The 22199-nt window shown below is 39.3% G+C and overlaps 1 protein-coding gene across 3 annotated transcripts; it reads right to left on the bottom strand.

Moving 5' to 3' along the window:
• Positions 1–135: 135 nt before the first annotated feature.
• galm (galactose mutarotase) lies at positions 136–21488 on the bottom strand. 3 transcript variants are annotated; one of them, XM_036130678.1, is made up of 10 exons: positions 21394–21430; positions 20289–20374; positions 17934–18127; positions 15273–15427; positions 13844–13957; positions 13189–13281; positions 12152–12233; positions 8191–8341; positions 7909–8083; positions 152–357 (listed from the first exon to the last, which is right to left on the bottom strand). In XM_036130678.1, exons 3-10 carry the CDS (start codon positions 18118–18120, stop codon positions 280–282), a joined length of 1035 nt encoding a protein of 344 aa, XP_035986571.1. In that variant the 5' UTR covers positions 18121–18127; positions 20289–20374; positions 21394–21430; the 3' UTR covers positions 152–279. The 3 variants fall into 3 exon arrangements, with proteins under 3 accessions (XP_035986572.1, XP_035986571.1, XP_035986570.1); XM_036130679.1 differs by lacking the exon at positions 20289–20374 and having other exon boundaries at positions 136–357; positions 7866–8083; positions 21394–21488; XM_036130677.1 differs by lacking the exon at positions 20289–20374 and having other exon boundaries at positions 21394–21487.
• Positions 21489–22199: the final 711 nt, after the last annotated feature.

Genomic DNA, 22199 nt, shown 5'->3' with positions numbered 1-22199 from the left:
AGGAAGGAGGCACATTAGTTTGGGTGTACTACAGTTAACTGAGTGGTTGTAGAGTAGTTTAGCAGTAGCTATTTGAATACCTGTATTGTTCTGCTAAGGAAAGCAGCTCCTGACAGAAACGTACACAGGCCATGATCAAGTTATTGCAAAGTAAAGAACAACCATGTAGCTATGACTTTATTACATTTTATACTGAAGAACTTCACATCCAGTGTAGTCATAAACCAAAATTTAATCTAAACATCTCTTCCAGGCCAGCCTTCGAATCATGGCTGTCAGTTAGACAGTGGTAAAGGTGAAGCGAGTGACATGATGGTATTCCTCCCCAGGACGTAGAAGGCCGTCAGGAAAGGAAGCCTAAACACACACAAACACACATATAATTACATCATAGACACAACACAGATATGATTTAAGGTACACTTCTGTTTATATATTACATCTAGCCAAATGGAAACAGATTTATCAGACTGATGTAGCACTTACTGGTAAAACTCATCAATAGATGTGTAACTTTACATTTGTCTACTGATTCTAAATGATATCATTGGATTGAGGAAGGTGTGAATATCAAGAACACTTTCACAGTCCATTTAAGATCATGTTTCAGACCCACAAGTCTTTACAGGGCAGAAAGAGCAGTGACAGTTAAGGAAGAGGCTTTGTTTCTCCTCTTCTGAAAGATGGCATAACATTGGGCAGATCCCTGGGTGAAAGGATCTGTGTACCTAGGAGGCTGAAATGTAAGCTGAAAGTTAGTTTTTTTTATTTATTTATATATATTCATTTATTGATTAATATAGTTTTTCCTTGGTTATTAAGTATTATTCCCTTTAATGTTTTGCTGCATAAAGTGTCCTATCATGATCCACACCAGTTTTTTAAAGACACTACACTGTGAGTAACCTGGTATCAACAGTGTTGTGTTCTTTTTAGGGTGGAAGTGAAACAGCAGAAAAGATGCAAAAGAGTTCAAACAAGGTAAGCAGAAAAACATATTCCCATTCAATAAAGATGACTAGATGAGTCCGGGATCAGTGGCTTTTTGAGGTAACTTTAGGTTTATTTCAGTTTCAAAAGTCATCAGAATGATGGTTCACTTCTTCCTGGGATATGCAACAATCATAACACACTTTTATTTGAGGCACCGCCTCCTGACCATTAAGGTACCTTCTGGCTATCAGAGTGAAACAGTTTAATTTGACCTTCACTGTGAAGCATCTATAGTAGCGATATTTCACTAGACCCAAGCCCAACTGGAGCCCAAACTCCAAAGTTTGTGGGTGTTGACTTCTAAATATTACATTTCTAGATTCAGGGAGAAGCCAATCTCTAAGATAGCACATCAGTGCTTTGTACTTGTCAAACTGCATCAGAAAATGTCTGTATGTGCTTATCAATGAATAGGCATTGGATTTTACTAAACTGGCTACAATGCTGAAAGATAAAGATCATTCTATGTTTACTGTACATACAGCAATTAGCCTTATACTCTTCATCTTGGAACAAAAATCATAAGTCGCTATTCGGTACAGTTGACTATCGGATCATGCTTGAGGCTGAGGCACTGGGTTGGTGTGACAGGATGCTTGTTCTTCCACTTCACATTTAATATGTCCACTTTGTTTTTGTTGCTGCTTCAAATTACAGATCATCCACTCCATTAAGGTGTACCTCAAAGTTCTTGTTTAGGCTCCTTGCCATTACTGTAATACAAGCCACTTCGTCTAAACACATTTATCTCAGCTATGCAGATGACATTCAGTTATACATCTCTTTTACACCTCATGAGTTTTCCAAGTTGCATAACTCAGAGGACAGAAAACAGTTGAAGCTTAGCATTGACTATTCAATTAAATTTTATTTATATAGCGCCAATTCATGAAGCATGTCATCTCAAGGCACTTTACAATCAAATTCAATCATATAATACAGATTAGTCAAAGGAATTCCCTATATAATGGAACCAGTTGATTGCATCAAAGTCCCGAAAAGCAGCATTCACTCCTGGAGAAGCGTAGAGCCACAGGGAGAGTCGACTGCATTGTCCATGGCTTTGCAGCAATCCCTCATACTGAGCAAGCATGAAGCAAGCATGAAACTCCCTATTAACAGGAAGGAAAAACCTCCAACAGAACCAGGCTCAGTATGAACGGTCATCTGCCTCGACCGACTGGGGATTAGAGAAGACAGAACAGAGACACAACAAGAGAGACAAAAAGCACAGAAGCACACATTGATCCAGTAATCTGTTCTACATTAGATGGTAATAGTGGGTGATCTAGCCTCCTATTCCAAAAGATTCAATTCAATTGTATTTATATAGTGCAAATTCACAGCGAGTCATCTCCAGGCACTTTACAAAATCAAATTCAATCAAATCATACAGACTGATTGGTCAAAAACTTTCCTGTTTAAGGAAATCCAGCAGATTGCATTGAGTCTTGTCAAGCAGCATTCACTCTTCTAGAAAGCATGTTGAGCCACAGTGGAGAGTCGTCTGTATTGTTGATGGCTTTGCAGCAATCCCTCATACTGAGCATGAATGAAACGACAATGGAGAGGAAAACTTCCCTTTAACAGGGATGAAAACCTCCAGCAGAACCAGGCTGAGTGTGAACGGTCATCTGCCTCGACCGACTGGGGGTCAGAAAAAACAGAGCAGAGACACGAAAAGCATAGAGGCACACATTGATCCAGGAATCCTTTCAATGTTATATGGGAATGTCAGATGACCTGAGGGGCTGAGAGTGCAAGTAGGGATGAAGAAGTTCAGAGAGATACGGTGGGGCAAGGTCATTCAAACACTTACAAACAAAAATAAGATAATAGGGGTAATATGCTATGTTTTTGGAGTAGGGGAGACCGGGGCTAGTTGTCACACGGGTAAGTTGCCACATTGCACTTATCTTCTCCATCAGAGGGTGCAACCAAAAAGTGGAATACTAGTTTTCTTCCTTTGCATGGTCAGGTCTCACGGACTGAGTGAGAAGAGGACAAGACACTGTAAGGTGAGATGAGCACCAATTGACCATTTCCCACTACCCAAAGTAAAAAATATTAACTCTATATATTTTTTAAATAACGTTCATTCAGACAAGAATTCTAGCAGTTATACATATGGACTTGTTAAAGTAGATATTAAGGCATCCAGTCATACCTCAGTCATTGTTCTGATTTAGCCTAACATTAAGATAGAGCTAGCATTAGCAAACATGGTCATTTGGGGCAACTTGTCACAGTCATTTTGGGGCAAGATGTCACATGTAACAACTTACCCCAAAATTATAATTTTCAAAAATAATTTAAATCAATACATCCTAACAAAATGATACATTATTTTTACAGAAAAAAGAGCAATTTAAAAGAGAGGACATACTGAAAAGATGTTCAGGAGCTATAAAAGAAAAACAGAGCATGGCTGTGCAGCACCTGACGTGATACTGAGGGCAGTCAGGTAGGCGACCCTAGGTCACAAGTTGAACAGGAGAACAGGACTTTAATGTCAATTAGCGTACTTTGGGGTGACACTGTAAAACATTCACACCAGCGGAAATTCAGTGTCAGACAGCTATCAATCAATGTTTCAGAATTTTTTTTTTTTTCATGTTATTTCATATGATGCATGTGCTCCTGGTAATTCAATCTACATAAGCTATGCCAAAACTGCAACGCAGATGAGGAGTCTGACTCGTGAGATTTTCTTTTGTTCTTTTGTTTGTATTCAAAGTTTAAGTGTCAGTTTCGTAATGCATGCTGCATATTATTTCATGTTATTTCATAAGTAAAAGTGAGTTATTGTCATTTATTCACTTAATATAAAAAAACAACAACAAAATTAATTTTGCCCTTATTTTATTGGTTGCAAAACCCCGTGTGACATCTTACCTCATATAGTGTGACAACTTACCCCTTGGAGGGGCAACTTGTCACATGGTGACAATCTCCATTAGATTGCTTATAACTCTGCACAGAAATAAGATATGAAAAATACCCGAATACAAAATATATATCCTGAGACTTTGGTCTTTCATCTGGTACATATGTTTTTTATATATGGTGTTTTGATTCCAATATTAATGTATGAGTGTAAAAAGTGTGACAAGTAGCCCCGGTCTCCCCTACCTGTTAAAAGACGTGCGGCAGCGTTTTGAACCAGCTGTAGACGAGAAAGCAAAGACTGATTCACTCCAACATAGAGTCCATTACAGTAATCCAGCTGGGATGATATAAAAGCATGGATTACTTTTTCAAGTAGCTGTCTTGACAGCAAGGATTTAAATTTTGCCAGCTGCCTTAAGTGATAAAAACATGATCTAACAACAATAACAATAACAGCTACTTTAAAGCCTGTGGCACCTTTCCATTTACTAAGGAAGAATTAATCATGTCTAAAATGGTGGCATTAATCTCAGGTAAATTGAACTTTAGGACAGGGTTGTGAGGAAATACTGTTACTTCTTCGCAATCAATGCCATATGTCAACACAAGGCCCAAAGTATGAAGGTAAGAGTGTGTAAGTTTATGCACATTTTTAGCAAAACCATTTGAATCTTGCAAGTATTAAAGGCTACATCAAGGTTATCACATTCAGTGTCTACATGAATGTTACTATAATAACCTTTTCAGAGTTTAATACTAAATCATATGAGAAGCCTTGAGAACTGATCCAAAGACTGAGAGTAAGAGCCTGGTGGACGATACAAAACTACAAACAGAAGAGGTGTTACAGTTCTGTAGTTTGGATTAGGGAAACTAAGGGTTAAATGTTCAAAAGAATCGTAGTTATTAATTGGCCTAATTAATAAAATCAGACTGAAAGATCCTACTCCTCCTCGTTGTCCAGTAGTTCTGGGAATGTGGAAGTTTAAATAATTAGAGGGTGTAGACTCATTTCTACTGACATAATTCTCTTCTGACATAATTATTCTGTGAGACAAAATAAATCAATCTGATTTTCAGAAATCGATTCATTAACTAACAAAAGTCTTTGGAGGGAGAGACCTTATATTTAATAAACCACATTTAATTGTTTCATTTATTGGTTCAATTTGAGTTGCATTGATTTCTATTAGATTTTTATGATTTGCTCCTTTCAGATCCATTTCTAATCTGTTTAGTTTTGGCCGTGGGAAAGACACTGTCTCAATAGGGTAATGGGTGGGTAACAGTACAGATGTTGCAGAAAGGTGTGTTAAACTACGGCTCTGCTTCCTGGTTTGTGCCCTGGGTTGTCAGCATTTTGCAGAACTAACAATTCTGGCCAGATTCCTAGAAAGAAGAGCTGCACCATCCAAAGTGGGATAGATGTCGTCTCTATGGATCAGACCAGGTTTTCCCCAGAAAGTTTGCCAGTTATCAATGTAGCCCACATCGTTTTCAGGACACCACCTAGACAACCAGCGGTTCAATGATGACATGCGGCTAAACATGTCATCACTGGTCAGATCAGGCAGGGGACGAGAAAAAAATCACGGAGTCCGACATTGTTTTAGCAAACTTACACACCGAAGTAACACTAACTTTAGTGACATCCTACTAGTGTAACCGGATGTCAGTACCGCCAGCGTGAATAACAATCTTACTGCATTTACGCTTATCCTTAGCCAGCAGTTTCAGGTAGGATTGGATGTTGCCCGTTCTGGCCCCTGGCAGGCACTTGACTATGGTCCCTGGTGTCTAGTGCCACTTTTCTGACTATTGAGCTGTCAGTTACCAGAGTCGGCTTCTCAGCAGGTGTGTCACTGTGTGGGGAAAATCTGTTAGAAACGCAGACAGATTGGTGGTGACCTTGGGGCTGGAATATAGAGCTATGCTTCCTGCATATTGTCACCTAGCCGGCCTGGTTACCCGGCTGCTCGTGTGCTGCTGGAGGACCGCTACGTGAAGCTAATCTCTGTGGCTCCGCGCTAGCTAAGGGACCTTGGCTATCTGCTGATTTTTCAACAGTGTGGAGCCAGGCCTCCAATTTGGAGACCATCGCCTCCAAAGCTACAAAAACATTCTATTTATTACACGTACTTTTATCACTAAAGGAGGCAGAAGAATAACTAAATATCAGACACAGAAAGAAGGAAAGAGGGGGAGAGTTAGACAGAGAATCTAACGGAAGGATAGGTGTGGATGCCATAAAATGTGTAAAGCTAGGCTAGGCTAGCGACCTCTTACCCCAGTGAGAAAAAGTAAACTGTGTGAAACACAAGGAGTTCACAAACGTGAAGTGTGGCAATAGAGAATGTGTTTTAAATGTGCGTATATGTTAGAAACAGACAGATATATATATATATATATATATATATATATATATATATATATATATATATATATATATATATATATATATATATATATATATATATATATATATATATATATATTAGTGCTGTCAAACGATTAAAAATTTTAATCGCGATTAATCACATAATGTCGATAGTTAACTTGAGATTAATCGCAATTAATCGCATATTTTATCCTTTTATTTTATTACCCTGAAAGAGACTGTTTAGCAACTGTTTAGTAACTCCAGGTCCTTCGTTTGGCAACGTGATTCAGTCTTAGTTTGTCAAATAGAGAGAAAACAAATTAATAAGCATTAAAGTACGGTTTATGGGTTGGGTTTCTGCAATGTTATTATCAACGTGTAAAAGCTCATCTTCAGAACCAATGTCGGCTCAAAATGGTGATCTGCACCAAGTAATCTACTTTCAGCAGTTATCACCGGTTATTGCACCGTAAACTGCAGAAAATACGTGCAGAGTTGCTCTGTCTGCCTTTACTACCGTCGGCTCCTATGGCGGAGGGATATTTCAGCTGGATAAGTGTGGGCAGTACAGGCAGGTCTCATAATAACCGCTGTTTCGTCACTTATTTTAGAGCCCAAATAAGCGATTTCACTTTCAGAAACGTGCCCAAAAAAAAACGCAACCCGTGACTCATGAAATTTAGAAGCGCTTTTAGAAAAAAGAAGCCCAAAGTCGCATGTGTCCGAGGGTAAAAGAAACCCTTCGGGGCGGGTGTGTTTTGCTACAGTTTTCTAGCACTCTTGAAACTACGGAAAGCGCCGAGGGTAAAAGAAACACAGTCCGGAGAGCGCGGCGGGGGAAAAAACATTAGGGAACAGTGTGTGTGTTTTAACGCGACGCACGTTAACGGCGACAAAAAAATTGTCGCCGTTAAAATGGGTTTGCGTTAACGCCGTTAATAACGCGTTTAACTGACAGCACTAATATATATATATATATGTTCAATTCAATTTTATTTATATAGCGCCAATTCATGAAACATGTCATCTCAAGGCACTTTACAAAGTCAAGTTCAATCATATTATACAGATTGGTCAAAATTTTTCCTATATAAGGAAACCAGTTGATTGCATCAAAGTCCTGACAAGCAGCATTCACTCCTGGAGAAGCGTAGAGCCACAGGGAGAGTCGTCTGCATTGTCCATGGCTTTTCTGCAATCCCTCATACTGAGCAAGCATCAAGCGACAGTATGAGGGATAAATATATACATACGGAGCTTGAAATATTTATTATCATAAAATGTCCTAAAATTTAATACTAATTATGTGTATAGTCAACAGTTGATAAATCACTTCAAAACAATTTCAAAACTATAACCGATAAGAGATCTATATTTCTAAAGTTTATTAGAAATAAGTTGGTGGTGGTCAGAGGGCCCGGTGGTGCCGGTGTATGGCAGCCTCGCCTCTGTCAGTCTGCCCCAGGGCAGCTGTGGCTACTAACATAGCTCACCACCATCAGGGTGTGAATGGGTGTGTGAATGGGTGAATGATTGACTGTAGTGTAAAGTGCTTTGTGGTCGTTGGACTAGTTAAAGCACTATCTAAGTACAAGGTATTTACCATTTACCATTGATTGTAAGTGATTCTCTTTCCATCCACAAACCTGGTTAACAGCATCAGGCCAGTTTTGTGTCTCTAAACAAAAGGCGCTGTGCTGCCCATATGTCATACCACCCTTTCCCTTGATAGAACCATCCAGGACATTGGAAGTGTAGAACTGGACTCCTGGTTGGCTGGTAGACACCTCCAGGACACGCCCACTGGGAGGGTGAACCACTCTGAAAAGAAGAAACGTGTTTCCCTTTCAGAATTTTCTAAACGAGACAGTGAAATTTTCTAATCCTGTGTAAATTTCTGTTCATGGGGAGATGTCATCTGTAACAACCTGGCAGCATGTCTTTCTGCCCAGTCATCCCTGGGTGAACACAGGCAGAAGTTGTGGTCAAAGCCTAGGCCTGGAATTTCCTTCAGCCGGGCACCAACAGGAACTTGCACTCGGAGGTCAAAAGGTGTATCATTCACAGCTCTGATCTCTCCTGCAGACAAATTGGGTAAGTCCTTTAATCTCAAAACAATTTTTCAGACAGGATGGCATAGTCAGGATATATACCTGACTATGCCATATCAGTGTATTCATTTGTTCTTTTTAACCCTATCCATGCTAATAAAGGGTCAAACTCTGTCCCACTGTTCAGTGTGGATACCGTTACTGAGTGATTTAGCTATTTTCAGAATCAGTGAAGTGTTTAAAAAGGAAATAAGAGGATGCACAAAGAGTGCTGTATTTTCAATAAACGGATGCTAGCTGTTCATTCAGGCTGTCACAACAGGAAGCTAATTGTAAAACAGTAAACGTTCTTCAGTTAAATCTGTTTTATGAGTACAGTACTAGGAGTCATGAAACGTGCTGCATTAGGAAATGTTTTGATAAGGGTCTATGAATACCTACAGGAACAGCTATTAGATATGCTTACTGTCTTAATTGTGTACATTGAGTTAAATGGTAATATAAGATGCTACAGCCAACGTTGACTTTGTATGAAATAAAATGATTAGTATAAAACAACAGTGATTTGTACCCTGTCCTATATTTGATACAAATAATTAAAAGGGCAAATATCATGCTTTTAAATCCTTCATTTCTACATTTAAATCCTTTAATTGTGGTCTATATCAAGTGGAACTGCAATGCTTTGGTCTGAATTCTTGTCAGTGAAGCTCTGCAACCCATTATCAGCAGCCTCGTCTTTTTCATGCAGTTTTGACGTGGCCCTTCGCCCCCGCCCCCCACCATTTCCCACTGTGCTCCACTCCACCCCTTTCGCCATTTTCTGTTGTTTAATTACCAAGATACTATTATCTGGCTCAACACAAACTTTTTATTTCCAAATCTATTTTTAAAAATGTCAGCAGAAGACGTTTCCATTCAGCTTTACATGTTTGATTAAGAGTCTGTCCCAGAGTAAGAGGTGATTGGTGAGGATGAACCAGCAGAATTGAGCCTTCAAATATAAACAGGCACCACGGTTGTGCTCTCAACATACTATAAGCAAGCACTATGATATCTAAAATAAAGTCTGTTGAAATTTCAGAGTTTGCTGTGTCCTTCCTTTCCATACTGACAAGGAACTGAACCTTCAATCAGATCAAGTCTCTGGGCAAATCTCTCCTCATCACTGGAAAGCATTACTCAAGCATTGATGCTTGAAGTGCTTCACGCAAACAAGGACTTTCCCCACTGATCCAGGTACATTCCCACAAAAAATAAAGTTTAACCAGGTCCTTTCACAAGGCTCTAAAAAGAAGTGACTTGTGTGGGGGTTAATACACCCACCAACCAAACATTTAGACTTGTCCACTGATGGCCTCATTATCCTTGAGTTTGGACTACAAAATCAAAGTGACAGATTAACATGGTGGAAAAATGGTGGGTATTACCTTCTTTAGATATTCTGCAAAAAAAACTGTGATGTAACAGCGAAGAAAACGTAATAGAAAACAGAAAAATCTAAACGGCTGGAAAAAATATGACGCAAAAACTCTTGGCAAACTAAATTAAACTTTTCAGGTATTCAAGCGTTGAAAGAGTGGATTTTGCATGTTATGTCCCCCTTAATGATTGATCCCAAGAGAAAGACTGCGTAAGCCTCCAGGGTAGTTAGAATAAATTAATGAATGATTAGAAAACAGCTGTGATATATTAAAGAATTATTGTTGCTTTTTGACAATGTAATTTGGAAAAAACTGGTCAGTTATATAACTTGTTTAGCTTGTTTTTACAAGCTTATATAACTTTTTTCACTTACTTGTTTTTTAGTTTACATAAACTAAGAGCAACATATATGCTCGTGCTCTGAGTTTTGCCTGTTATTTTGTTTCCTCACATAAAACTAAGAACAACATTTGTTATTTTGTTATAACTTGTTTTAACTTGTGGTGGGAACTTATGACAATGTGTTGTGGGAAAGACTGATTTCATGTGAAACTAGAATTATATTGTGCTTCACACACTGATTTGCGCTATGTTATTTTATTTCTCACATCGATTCTGTTGCATTGTTATGTGCTTTGGGCACACAATTTTGTTTATTTGTTTTTTTTAGATTGTTTTGTATAGACTTTAGTTGATTGGTATTGTTGAGAGATTTTTAGCATAGGATAATTTTTATTTTGTTTGGTAATTTGATTACATTAGTTGTGGTGCTATTGGTCCGCCTATAAATAGGCTGGGTCTCAACATATTAGAGAGCCCGCCCTTGTGCTCGTCACCACTACCAAGGATGTGTCCTGAGTGCGGTGCGCGCACGAGCTGTATGACACAGCTGACGATGATGACCGCTGACGACTCCAGCCAGCCATGCGGTATTTTTGTTAGCTTTTTGTTTGTTTGCTGTTTTGATGATTTTGGCCTGGTGGGACTGGTTGTCCTGTTTTCGGTTCTTACTTTGCCATAGTTTTTTGTTTTGCTTTAGTCTGCTTATAGTAGAGGCCTCGATGGCCCTGTATAGGGTTGGCCCTCTGCTATAGCATTCTGTTCTTTTGATCGGCTCACCAGGTCCAACTTTCCGTTAATACGTTGGAGAGTTATGTTTTTTTTTCTCCATTTTTTTCTCTCCCTTTTTTTTGGACATGGAGAAACCGAGGGTATTTAACTCTCTCTCTTTTTTTCCCTCTCCCTCCACAGAGAAGCAAAGCAGCTGAAAAAAAGAAGTCCAAGAGAGGTTTTGAAAATAAAATATTTTTGTTAAACCCTCAGGCCTGTCTACGTGTCCTTAAATATGTTGGCCCCTTTCTGGGACGTAACATGCATGTTATTTTGCTTCGCACACTGCTGAGATGCTAGGAACGGTTTCTGTTTTGGAAACATGTTTTGGGAAACAGGGCGGCTGTGGAGGGAGAAATTGCCATTCTTTCTCCACACCTGGCCCTTTGTTTGTAAGTATATAAAGGGGAGACTGCCCACAGTCCGTCGAAGTCTGCCATGGGAGCATGCCCGGCCGCGTTGATGTCGCTCTAACCGAACTGACTGACTTCCCAGTTCTGTGCCATGGTAAGCGATGGAACATCACGCCTGTCTGAAAGCATGTTGCTTTAAGTGCTTGCTACTTTGCTATATTCTGTGGGCCACAACATGGAGGATTTTTCTAGAAGGGATGCCAGGAGAAACAGGTCTGTAATTTTTGGCTCTTTTTAAAAAGTATTTGTTTTCTTTTATCAATAAGATGTTTATCTGAAAACAGTTCAATTTTCGGTTAATACAGATAACAGAGAAACAAGTATTTTGTCTTGTTTATGCGCATAAAGAGAAACCAGAATTGACCAACACCGCTCCAGACAGGTCAGAACGTTAGAAAAATCTGCCTCATAAATCTCTAATTGATGCATAGCAACATCCCTTCCAATATTGTCATCAAGTACAGCAGCTTTAGAAAATAGAAAAATAAAGACATGTTTTTTTAGATTCTCCCTCATCCACGGAGCTCTCTGAGTTGAGATCATGTCACTCCTCTGTCCTTTTAGATCACAACAGATGGCTGCCCATCATGAGTCTGGTTCTGCTGAAGGTCTCTTCCTGTTAAAACAAGTTTGACACAAACCTGGGACCTCTGCCAGGTCTTTGTCTTACAGTATTAAATAAAATAACTCAGATCTGCATTAGACTTTCCTGGATTCTCCGTCATTCAAGCTGAAAGAAATGCAGCTAAGTGGTCTTTCTGTTATTTTTGCCATCATAGCAATAGCTCTGAATACCTCTGCCTGGGCTCTCACCTTGACAGATGTCTCTCTCCATTGCTGGCTTGTGTCTATTTTTTCTGGCAGGGAAATAACTGAGACAAGGCTCTCACCTGTAGGAATTGATGTGTCATCAACAGGTAGGTAAGACTGTGCATTGATGGACACTTCATGATCATAGATATCTGCCGCTCCCTTTGTCCAAGCATGCAAAAACACAAACAGATAGAGATGATTTTTCACCCTCCCATCTTTGTTGTTTGCAATGAATAATAGATATTCACTACCATGGTTCATCCACCCACCCATCCATCCATCCATCCATCCATCCATCCATCTTTTCATTCAATTCTATTAAATTTTATTTACATAGCGTCAATTCACAACACACGTAATCTCCAGGCACTTTACAAAGTCAAATTAAATCAAATCATCCAGACAGACTGGTCAAAAGTTTTCTTTTCTAAGGAAACCCAGCAGGTTGCATCAAGTCTCTTCAAGCAGCATTCACTCCTCCAGAAAGAGCGTAGAGCCACAGTGGACAGTCGTCTGCATTGTTCATGGCTTTGCAGCAATCCCTCATGCTGAGCATGCATGGAGCAAAAGTGGAGAGGAAATCTCCCTTTTAACAGGGAGGAAAACCTCCAGCAGAAAAAGAACCAGGCTAAGTGTGAACGGTCATCTGCCTCGACCCACTGGGGGTTAAAATCCATCCATCCATCCCTCCCTCCATTAAATGTGTTAGTATTTTCAAACTGTGTGCCAGATACTAACACTATGCATCACCCTGAAATCACCATCCACATGGGGGATGCTTTTTCTCACCAGGTACAGTGAAGCTAGTCAGAGTTAATGTATAGACTCTACATATACAGCCAGACCTATGATGGATTGGATTAGATCAATGTAAATTCATGCTGTAAATTGAAAAAAAAAAAAAAAAAAAAAACATTTTGCCTCTGGGTGTGCAAAGCTATCTTTTCTTTCAACCTCACAATTATCTTCAACTTTATGATGGTCTGTCACAAAAAACCCTAATAAAATACACATAAGACACATACATATATATCACAGTGTGAAAGGGAAAGGATGAAGGGATGCGAATACTTTTGAAAATAGCTGTGTCTTTTGCCAGATCATGAGCTCTTACCTGGCCAGCTAAGTTGAAATATGAGTGGTTGGTGAGGTTGATGGGGGTGGTTTTGGTAGACCGGGCTCTGTAGTCCGCAGTTAGAGTTTCCCCCTGACCAAAAAATGCAAATATGTTTACACATGCAAGTCATTTGTTCAGATGCTAAGCTCAATTAAATAAAAAATTGTGACAGCCTGAATGTAATGTTTTGAAAGGGAGACTATCATAAATTCAGGATGGGACACAATCCATTTTACCCAATAGCTATCGATTCTGGAACACCCCCATCTCAATCTGTCTGCTTTCTGTCAAACACATTTTAGAGCCTTCTCTTCTCAAGGAACAAAGATTTGGAACAAAATGTATGTTGATCAGTCCAACAACAAACTCCCACAGAGGTCTATTTTTCAGTTATCTGCTTTTCATAAAGGGCTTTCATCTTTATTTATTCATTTGAACTAACCTTGGTGTTTTCTATTATTACATTGTTTTTATGGTTTTTAATCCTTTCTGTTTCTAAAAGTATTTCTTCCTCTTCTAAAATTGTTTCTGCAAATTCCATGATACTTGTAATGGAAAGCTCATCTTGTCTATGCATTTCATCTGTCCCTATTAAATAAAAAAAAAATCAGACATGAAACAAGGCAAAGGTTAGGATACGTAATATGATTACCTGTAGAGTGTAGGAGACAGAGACCTGAACCTCACCAGGATAGCCCTGGTCTCCGTCTGGACTCGTCAGACTGAGGATCACACCACCATCCACTTCTGTAGCAAGCCAGATTGCCTGAACATAAAAACCTGTATGAGAACTTAATTGAAGAAGCCTTTCAGGTGACAGGTAAAATGCCTTCACAACACAGTTGCCTCGGGTCTAGCTCTTAAGATCTCCATTGCCTGGATGAATGAGGATCTTCCGGTCCTTCCTCCCTGACGAAGGGATCAGAAAACATTTCTGACATGCTGTTGCTTCACTAATTTGTCCATCCAGTAAGGGTCTTAAGATTTCAAAGTCACTAGTTTATACAGAACGGTAATCAGAGAATCAGAGAATAACATCCAATATTAATCAAACAATAAAAACTTAAATTGAACTAAGTGATTCTTGGATAAAAATGATAAGTATTTTGGTTGTTTTATTAACTACATTCCTATCCTTATCCCACTGTCCCGTTTAAAATCTTGTGCAAACTTTGGGAATCATTTCTCTTTGCTGTTAGTTTCTCTGCTGCTGTTGTAATGGAGAGCAAGGATGTCGGATCCCTATGAAATACTGGAAAACAATGAAGAAACATGTTCTAACCAGCTCTTTGTCACCAGTAATAACATGACTATCAATATTTCTAAGACTCAAGATTCAAGGAGATTTATTTCATTATGTGTTCCCCTAATGTAATCTTTGGTGAGGCAGGCGCCAGCTGAGGATGCACATAATCACACATAACACGCAAACAAGACATAATCTTACAAAGTCAAATGTCACACAGCAGACTTAGGCTGTGGGCCAGAATCTGTAGGGGGGCTTTTCGTATGAACTGTCAGGGGGCAACTTTCTTCCACCGGGATAAGTTGCTACACATAGTAGTGATCTCAAAACACCAATGTTCCCACGTTTTCACTTGCACATTAATAAGTTATTGGTGATAAAAAATCTAAACTGTTGTGCTCCGGTCCAAGAGGTCACGTGATTCGATTTTTGCTGCTCAGCCAATCAGATCGCTGTATTGTCAGCTGAGCACGTTCAACCACTTCATCATGACTGCACCCGTAAAGGGTTGTAAACATTTGTTTCCAGACGAAGAAAGCCCAATAATAGCATTTTCTGGCGGCAGTTGGCAGAGATCTTGATGGCAAGGGAAAAGAAATAGCCCAGACCATCCATTATCTATTTTCTAACACGATTATCCCTGCTGGGTTCGTGAGAGGTGCCGGTGCCATCACAGTAAAGGACCTTTACTGTCCTTGCCACATGCTGTAGATTCAAAACACATGAAGATGGAGTGTTGTTTGAAAGGGGCTAAGGATTCCTGTCCAGATGTGGTTAACATATAGAGAAAGAAGTCATGTATATAAGAAAAACACAAATATTTACTTATTCTTACCTTATTGAAGCCACGCAGGCCTCCATGCAGTGCATTGGGTCCATTGTTGGTATCTAGTTGGTATTCTTTTCCTTCCACCACAAAGCGTCCTTTTGCAACCCTGTTAGCCACGCGACCCACCAAGGCACCCAGGTAACGTTTATCTGATACATAACCTGGCAAAACACAACAAAAAAATACTATTATACCCCTTTATCAAAGCAAAGTATACAGTGACTTTACTTTCTGTAGCTCTTTCAGACAGCTTTATTTCTACCAAATGACACGCATCAAGTCAATAAATGGAGTTGGACCAGAACTTATTATATGGGATGCAAAATTAGTCACAACTGACTATTCTGTTCAGGGCTTAAAGAAAGTGTTGTTGGGGCAGGAGAATATCTGAAAATTTAATAGGCACAAACTAATGCGATGTACCACTTTTAATGCAACATTTAAGAGTTACTGAGCGCCTAGTCAGACAAATTCCTTTGGAATGTCTCTCAAAGTCAGAATTCTGACTTGGAAATTTCTAGTTTCGTCACTAACCCTAGCACTAAACTCCAACATGGCTGCTGCACATACAAAACGGCTGCAGCAGTCATTTTCTGAGCCACTGAACTTTGGCTTTTCATTATTTTAAAGCCATAGGCATTAATGTAACGAGAAAGAAAAGTTTTTAATATTTCACTTTGTGGATTACTTTTTTCTTTTAATCCGAACATATTCCAATGCGAGCAAGGAATTTTGTGTATGTAAACATAGTTACTGCCCCTGACTTCCTGCATGATTAAATGGGACTCAACAGAGCAACATGTCCATGTTTGCATTCCCACAGAGAAATGTTTACCTGACTCTCGCCAGATGGATGTTGTTCCGCCGAGCTCCACAAGGCGTCAACAAATGTGTGGAGCCGTGTGGAGCTCGGCGGATCTACATCCATCTGGTGAGAGTCAGGTTAAGAAACGTTCGCTCCAGTTCAAAAGCAAAAACAGATCACTGGGCTTGTCTATAAAGCACACAGATTTCTTGAAGCTGCCTCACCTTATTAGTTCTGAGAACACAGAGTAAGCTGATATCTCAAGATACAAATCAGTGTTTTATAGACCAATAGCAGAATTTGTATAACGATATATGATCCATTGCATGCTCTGCTCTCTTTCTCTCTCTCGCTCTCTGACTGATTGTACTGTTTAACATTTATAACAACTGACACTTTTGAATGATTTTTCTGAACAAGGACTGGATTGTCCACTACTTGTAGGTTGTGCCCTAATTAAGGAAGCGATCAATCATATTTGTTGCTCTCAACTATAAAGAGTTATGCGCTCTAAGAAAATGTTGCTGCAGTATCGGAAATTGTGACGATATTGAGCATTTTCCTAGAGGAAACACTGGGCTGGCATCACCAACAGAATTTGTTTCCCCTGCATCGGAAGCACACATTCAGCCAAAGGAGCAAATTTTTTAAATTCCTTTCACATTGTTATAAACTTAGAATTTCAGCTCAATGAAGCACTTTAAGCACCAACAGGAAAAGGTAATGGTGCATCAGTGCACCCAGAGCAAAAAGTTTGTTTAGAGCCCTCCATTTTAGTTCCAACATCAACAACATTGCTCATTTTTAGCACTGACTTGTACAACATCTCCTGGTGAATGATAAAATGCAAAAACATCAGTTTCTGTTCTGGCTTAATTTCAGCCACTTTATATTGCAACTGCTGCAAAAGTCCAACACCTTTCCCCGTCAGGTTTGGACAGCCGTTGGTTGCAACACCTACCAGTTTGTCCCATTTTAGTCCCCAACGTGTCCATGGAAGCGTTTATCTCCCCGTTATAGTCCCTGTCACTGACCGCATAGCTGGTGGATCCTCTGTCATCTGAAAGTCTTTTGTTTATCATGTATAAAGATAAGTAACTGGCCTGTAAAACCAACCTCATAGCTCTCCTTCAAAGACAAGGTAAAAATTGTCAGCAGAAGTACCAAATTCCCCGCAAATGTTCGACCCGCCTTGTTATGATGCGTCTTGAGAGACACATTTACAAACGCCTCTTTCTTCTCAGGATAAAGTATCCCTGCAGACTCCACCAGTCTTTGATGAACTTCCTGTCAGAGAAGAACGCAACGTATCTTACAATTTGAATCACTGATCAGAGCTGGTCCTGACTGCTGCATCCCTAGAAGAGTGGAGGGTTGGAAAACAACCCTTGTTGCTTTCAGAGTTTAGTTTATAAATCTTCTGATGGTCGTGGCTTTTACATCAGTCAAGTTCTTGTATTTCTCTCCATGTTTTACTACCATGATGGAGGTTCAAATTGTAATCCATACTCAGCTTTATGTTCTCCACAAACTAAGCACAGCATGAGGATTGATTTCAGGAAAGAGATATTCAAAGAGATGTTGGTGAAATGTCCGGGTCTGCCCCCCCAGAGGTTGAGGTTTTGTTTTGGTCTATTGAGTTTATATTAGCTTTCTCAAAACAGGTTCACTCCACATACATGTCCTCAGAAAACTAAAATTGTCACATCGAGAAAAATATAGGACACAAAATATATATAATGTAATATAACATCTTACATTTTCAATTTATCCTAAACTAATCTGTTCAAATCAAAAACATTTCTGAAAAAAGGTTCTGTATATTTAAATTCATTTTAAATACTGAATATTTTCTGTCTTACCGTCCAGGTCATCGTAGCCTAGGACTACATCCTCCATCTGCCCATGTTTCCCTCTGCAGCACACAGACCTTATAATGGCACCGAGGGTCAGAACCTCGACCCGAAGCTGGGAGGACTGGAGGATCCACATGTCAACGCTGCCAAGGCCAGGAGCCTGTCCCCACTGCTGACAGCTTACCTGAGTCATCCTAAGTCTTACAGTCAATATGGGGGGAAGAAGAAAAAAAAGTGCCTCTCTTTAGAAAAAAATCTGTTTACTTTGAAAATCTCTTGGTTTGACTGGAAAAAAAACCACAAAAAAAAAACATGCAGTTCAAAGGTGTTTGTCCACTCTCAGGTGTCTTATTTCACACACCTTATAACATTTTATTGGAAAGTTGAGTTTAATTACATACACCACAACCAGGTCTGATTACTGCCAGACCTGTAGAATACAGAAACTCCTCAAATGGAACCTGTCTGACAACTCAAAAGTATTTTATATATTTATCTTTTTAATTAGAAATGTTATCTCACTGAGGTACAGGAAGTCATTTACAAGACAAACCTGTGTTGATAAAACAAAAAACAACAAAAAAGTTACAAACACCACAACGAACCATGGCTAAAAGATCTCAAAAAGCAACACATCATCCCCCGACCAAAAGAAATTCAGGAACAAATGAGGAGCAAAGCTGATATCTATCAGCATGGAATGGCTTTCAGACTCCAGAGAACCATGATGAAAACCGTTATCCATCAACGGAGAAAACATAGAACAGTAGGGTACCTTCTCAGGAGTGGCTTTCCTACCAGAATTCCTCCAAGAGGTCATAGACAAACTCATCCAGGAGATCCCAGAAGAACCCAGAACAACATCTAAAGCTCTGCAGGCCTGACCAGATAAGGTCAGAGGTCATGATTTGAGAGTTAGAAAAATAGTCTGGGAAAATGGCCTCCATGGGAGAGTTTAGAAGGCCAGAATCACTGCTGACCCAAAAGTACATAAAGGGCCATCTCATATTTATCAAACCATCGTGATGACTGGGAAAATATTCTGCGGAGCGAGGAGACAAAAGGGGATATTTTTTGGAAAGTGTGCATCTTATTATGCACAACAGTCAGGTGTCAAAGTAACACAGCAGTGCAGAAAGACAGCCTCTTAGCTACAGTCAATCACAGTAGAGGTGCTGTGATGGGCTTGGAGTGATTTTCTGCTTTAGGAGCTGAATAACTTGCTCTTACTGATGGCAGTGGCGGATACAGGCGGGGGCGCAGGGGGCACGCACACCCCCTTTTGGAGACCAAAATTATTTTTTTAGACCCCGAAATTTTAAACATTCTTGATAGAATATCCGAGCATTAATTTGAATTGCTCACAGGTCAGGTCTCGCGTTATTACAACGTGACGTGATTAGTCAGTGATACCACAATATGGCGTCAAAGCGATCACGAGGAGACGGTGAAACAGGAGACGATTTAAAGGGAAAATCCAGTCAACAAAGAAAAATCAGTGGATCATTACCTATACCTAAAACTAATACGTTCGTGGTGATTTAATGAATTTAGCGTTAATCAGTAAAGAAATAAAAACATAAATTGTCGTTGCGATCACTGATACTGGGGGCGGCCCTTATTGCCCAAATAATTGATGAACAATGCCTTTTCCAGCATGATGGAGCACCTTGCCATAAAGCAAAGGTGATTTCTAACTGGCTCAGGGAACAAAACATAGACATTTTGGGTCCATGGCCTGGAAACTCCCCTGATCTTAATCCTAATGAAAACTTGTAGTCAATCATCAAGAGACGGGTGGAAAAACGGAAACCTAGGAATTCTGACAAAATGCAAGCAAAAATGGACTGCTATCAGTCAGGATTTGGTCCAGAAGTTGATTAAGAGCATACCAGGGAGAATTGCAGAGGTCCTGAAGAAGAGGGGTCAACACTGCAAATATTGACTTCCTGCATTAACTCATTCTAACTGTCATTAAAAGCTTTTGTTACTCATAATATGATTGCAATTGTATGTCTGTACGTATGTGATGACATCTGACATACACACATGAAAACCAGAGGGCAGCAGATCATGTGAAAATATAATATTTGTGTCATTCTTAATACTTTTGGCCATGACTGTATAGGCCATAACTGAGTTTATGAATTTCAGAAAAAAACTTTTTTTTGTTGATTTTATGAAATATTAAAATTTTCTGAGACAGAATTTTTTCATTATTATTATTATTATTATTATTATTATTATTATTATCTGAACCATAAACATCAAAATTAAAAGAAAGAAAGTCTTGAAATATTTGCCTCTATATGTATCTATCTAAAATATGAGGTTCCCTTTGTGAAGCAAGGGGAAAAATACCTTTTTCGAGACCCATTTTCTGAGTGGTGATGGCACAGGGGTAGAACGCGCAGCCCATATACAGAGGCCTCAGTCCTTGATGTGACCTGCTGGGACATTCCAAATAACTACAAAATCACTCTCTCTACACACTGATAAGGAGCGGGGTGTGACTTGGCTGTTCTTTCCTGAAGTCCATGACGATATCTTTTGTTGATATATGTGGGATCAGATTGTTTCTGTACTGTCCATTGCTGCTTCCAGAGGAAAATTAATCTGAAAGAATTGCTCTTTTAAGTATGCATGGTAGATGTTTCAGCCAATACGGCAGATGTCAGAAATGAAACATTTTCCCGTAAACTGCAGGTTTGACCAAAAAGAAAAGCCAGGAAGCATTGCCCCCCGTGGTGTTCAGAAATAACCCCTTTGCATGTTTGGATGTGAACCTTCGGTCTAGATTGGATAATAGAAAATCAGCAATGACATCAAGCTCTATGAGCATATTTTCTGGTAATGTCTGCCGACGTCAATCAAGATAGCTGCAGATTTATTTTGGCATAAAACAACCTTATTTTTATATCTGTTGCAGTATTTTTTCAATATTTCTTCATATGAAATATTTGTATAAATCTAACCATTCCCTTTTGTCAAGTATAAACTATTTTAGGAACCAGTATGAAAACGGAATTTAAATAATAACTGAATACTTAAGTTATGAAAACATACTTTATAGTGTTCCTTCATATTTATAGGCTGTTTATATAAACTACCCATCTACTGGTTGTCTCCAGATCTGGTCTTGGTGTTCTGGGCAGAGCATCCATGTAGCTGTATGAGCGCCCAAGCGGGTCGCTTTGTTTCCCATTAAAACCGCAGTGGTTTCTGAACTTGAAGAAAAAAGGCCCGCATCGGCGTGGTGTCAGTGAACGCAGCAAAGCTGCGCGGACCGGGGGCGGGGGAACAAAGTTCGGGAGAACGCCTCACTGAACGCTTTCCTCATCGGAACCCAGAGCTGAAATAAAGCTAAGAGCTGACAGGCTGTCAGTGAAACATCGGTTCTCCCTTCGCTCTCTGGGAACAAACATTGTTGCATTTCTTTTCTCTGCAGCCATTCCTAGTCTCTTACCTACAAACACGTCACCAGGTCCAGGCGAGAAGAAAGTGCGTGAGACGTTCGCTAAATGCGGAAGTCATATGACTTAAGGGGCGTGGTCGAACCAAAGCACGCACTCTGTTCTTCAGTTGGACAAGACAAAAGCATAAAACCAAGAAAATAGCAAATAATCAGTGTAACCAAGTATCTATCGAGGGACAAAGCACCGCACTCAATAAATAACTAAATTGTTGAAAGAATATTTTAGTTTGTCGTTATTTAATAAAACTGGATACAGGACGTTGACTAACTAAATGTTTCTGTAATAATTTCAAAGTGCCACTAATTTCGCAAAAAAGTCAATAATTAAAAATTAAATCATTGTCAAAAGTATATACCACTGTTTTAGTGTTTACACTGCTATAAACATACATGTCAGTATGTTTGACAAGCCACATTGAAAGTCTCAAGATGTATTGCAGCACAGAATATGAAATACTGCAATAAATACTAAACAGTACGTAGTCTTGGAAAATAAATTAATTGCTATAGAATATTTATTTGCATTTCTTTAATCAGTTCATGTATAAATATTAATGTAACAAAATGCATTACCTGAATGCACAATGCCAACTGTCATCTTACAGCTAGATAAAAAAAATTCAAGTGTAATATACAGATGATGAAATCTGACTAAAGGCAATATAAATTTCCTTCATCTATGGATCCAGTTTGCAAAGGAAATGTAGGGTGCAACAACATTTTCTATTTGCATCTGACTCTGACTAAATATTCCCAAATCTGTCTAAAACAGCTGCTATTTTACAGAAAAACAATAT

This window comes from Fundulus heteroclitus, unplaced genomic scaffold, assembly GCF_011125445.2.
Source record: "Fundulus heteroclitus isolate FHET01 unplaced genomic scaffold, MU-UCD_Fhet_4.1 scaffold_37, whole genome shotgun sequence".
Classification (NCBI taxonomy): domain Eukaryota; kingdom Metazoa; phylum Chordata; class Actinopteri; order Cyprinodontiformes; family Fundulidae; genus Fundulus; species Fundulus heteroclitus.
This window is presented reverse-complemented; position numbering and strand designations above follow the sequence as displayed.

What these genes read in the sequence shown, in the direction of transcription:
- galm (XM_036130677.1), bottom strand. Translation starts at nt 18,120, where the DNA reads ATGACTCAGGTAAGCTGTCAGCAGTGGGGACAGGCTCCTGGCCTTGGC. An exon ending in AGGCTACGATGACCTGGACG is followed by an intron (nt 15,428 to 17,933) that starts GTAAGACAGAAA and finishes GTGTTTTGCCAG; the next exon opens with GTTATGTATCAGATAAACGT. An exon ending in TGACACATCAATTCCTACAG is followed by an intron (nt 8,342 to 12,151) that starts GTGAGAGCCTTG and finishes ATTTGTCTGCAG; the next exon opens with GAGAGATCAGAGCTGTGAAT.